The sequence below is a fragment of the Solea senegalensis genome, unplaced genomic scaffold, assembly GCF_019176455.1.
Source record: "Solea senegalensis isolate Sse05_10M unplaced genomic scaffold, IFAPA_SoseM_1 scf7180000016415, whole genome shotgun sequence".
NCBI classification, from domain to species: Eukaryota; Metazoa; Chordata; class Actinopteri; order Pleuronectiformes; family Soleidae; genus Solea; species Solea senegalensis.
The window spans coordinates 1,721-4,011 of record NW_025321773.1 but is presented as its reverse complement, the minus strand read 5'-3'; the positions used below and the strand labels follow the sequence as shown (position 1 = coordinate 4,011).

The 2,291-nt window shown below is 40.7% G+C and overlaps 1 protein-coding gene across 1 annotated transcript; it reads right to left on the bottom strand.

Annotated features, from left to right (window-relative positions):
* Positions 1-631: 631 nt before the first annotated feature.
* LOC122763068 (gap junction Cx32.2 protein-like) lies at positions 632-1,502 on the bottom strand (the record flags this gene model as incomplete). Its single annotated transcript, XM_044018176.1, has 1 exon — positions 632-1,502. A coding segment is annotated over one exon (854 nt), but the record flags the coding sequence as incomplete, so codon positions are not given.
* Between the last annotated feature and the right edge of the window lie 789 nt (positions 1,503-2,291).

The following is a 2,291-nucleotide window of genomic DNA, read 5'->3' as shown; positions in this document are numbered from 1 at the left end:
ATAAATGAAAATGAAATTGTTTCGATATAGAAACCGTCTTCTTTCTTCTGTTTGAATATGATGAATAAAATCTTTCATTATCACAGTATTTATAGATTCACAAAGCACAACTGCTTTCCATCAAACGGCTGCCCTCACACAGCAATTCCTCAGTATACAGCACCACCTAGTGGATGAAAGCAGGTCATGTGGGTTTATGGACAGTATGACTAAAGACTTCTATTGCAGTTTTTAGTTTCAGGTCTTTAATGTTCTTTTATAACATTATATCCATGTCAAACATGTTTTGAGATGCACTCACACAATCATGTGGACTGTCAGGTTGTTCATGACTGTTCATCACATGCTTACAGTCGAGAGAAAACTACAAATGCTGTGGGATTATTCAATCAATCTGAAATGTAATGATGAAAAACAATGCTGTAGATCACTACATTAGTAAGTTAATGTACAATCATTTGTAAACAAGCAATGTCCTTTATTTCAGATGAGTTTTTTCTTCATTTTATTTTGGTTTCATTTCTTCTTTGGGAAAACTTGATTATTCTGAGCAGCAGCAAATCTGTGAAGAGCCTCTTGAACATGAAGAGTTAAAAAAAAAAAAAGTCGGCGATATCAGCAGAAGAAGAAGATGTGACATGTCATCCATCAGGTGTCCTTTTCTTTTCTTTCTTTTTCATCAGTGGAGCTGTGTGTCAGACTGTGAGCAGGCAGAGGTGACAGTGGGAAGCCTCTGTAGTGGCTGCTCGGTGCCTCCCAGCCCGGGTTGGATGGGTACTGCTCTACACCGAGAAAACGCTGCTGAGCTCCACGTTGTTTCCTGGCGTTCCTCCTGTTATTACAGAGCAGGTAGATGATCTCAATGATGTTTAGGAGCACCGACACACTGGACACCACAAGCATGAAGATGATGAAGATCGTCTTCTCTGTGGGACGAGAAATGAAACACTGGGCACCGGTGAGACGGGCACAAGGTGGAGACATGTTGCAGTGGAAGTAGGAGACCATGAACACTGAACCAAAGATGTAGAACTGGCCCACACCAAATCCCACCTCCAGGAGGATCTTAAACATCAGCTGAGTCATGTAAGTGCAAAAGAGGACGCCTTTTATTTTCACCTTCCCTCTGTCATCTGTATACCTGGGTTTCTTCAGTGCACTTTCATTAGAGCGGCCCTGTAGCTGTGCTAGCATCCGCTTCTCTTTGTGGATGATGTGGATAGCGTGGCCCAGGTAGACCAGGGTGGGTGTTGACACAAAGGTGATCTGCAGCACCCAATAATGAACATAGGAGATGGGGAATATCCAGTTGTAGCAGGCGTGTGAGCATCCTGGCTCCAAAGAGTCACAGTAGAACTCTGACTCTTCATCTCCCCACACTTTGTCTGCAGCAGCACCAAGAACAAAGATCCTGAACAGGAAGAGGACACTCATCCAGATCTTCCCCACCACAGTGGAGTGAGACTGGACCTTGTCCAGCAGTAAGGCCAAGTAGGACCAGGCTCAACATCTGTGGCCAAAAAAATGGATCATCATCATCATCATCAATCATCACATCATCATCATCATACATCATCATCATACATCATCATCATCATCATACATCATCATCATCACTCACATCATCACATACATCATCATCATCATCATCATCATCATCATCATCATCATCATCATCATCATCATCATCATCATCATCATCATCATCATCATCATCATCACTACATCATCATCATCATCATCATCATCATCACACATCATCACTCATCATCATCATCATCATCATCATCATCATCACTACATCATCCTCACTATCACATCATCATCACATCATCACTCATCATCATCATCACTCATCATCACATCATCATCATCATCATCATCACTCATCATCACTCATCATCATCATCATCATTATCACTACATCATCATCATCACATCATCACTCATCATCATCATCATCTCACATCATCATCATCATCTGCATCATCATCATCATCATCATCATCATCACATCATCATCATCATCATCTCATCATCATCATCATCATCATCATCATCATCATCATCATCACATCATCATCATCATCATCATCATCACTACATCATCATCATCATCATCATCACATCATCACATCATCATCATCATCATCATCATCATCATCATCATCATCATCATCATCATCATCATCATCATCATCATCATCATCATCATCATCATCATCATCATCATCATCATCATCATCATCATCATCATCATCATCATCATCATCATCACATCATCATCATCA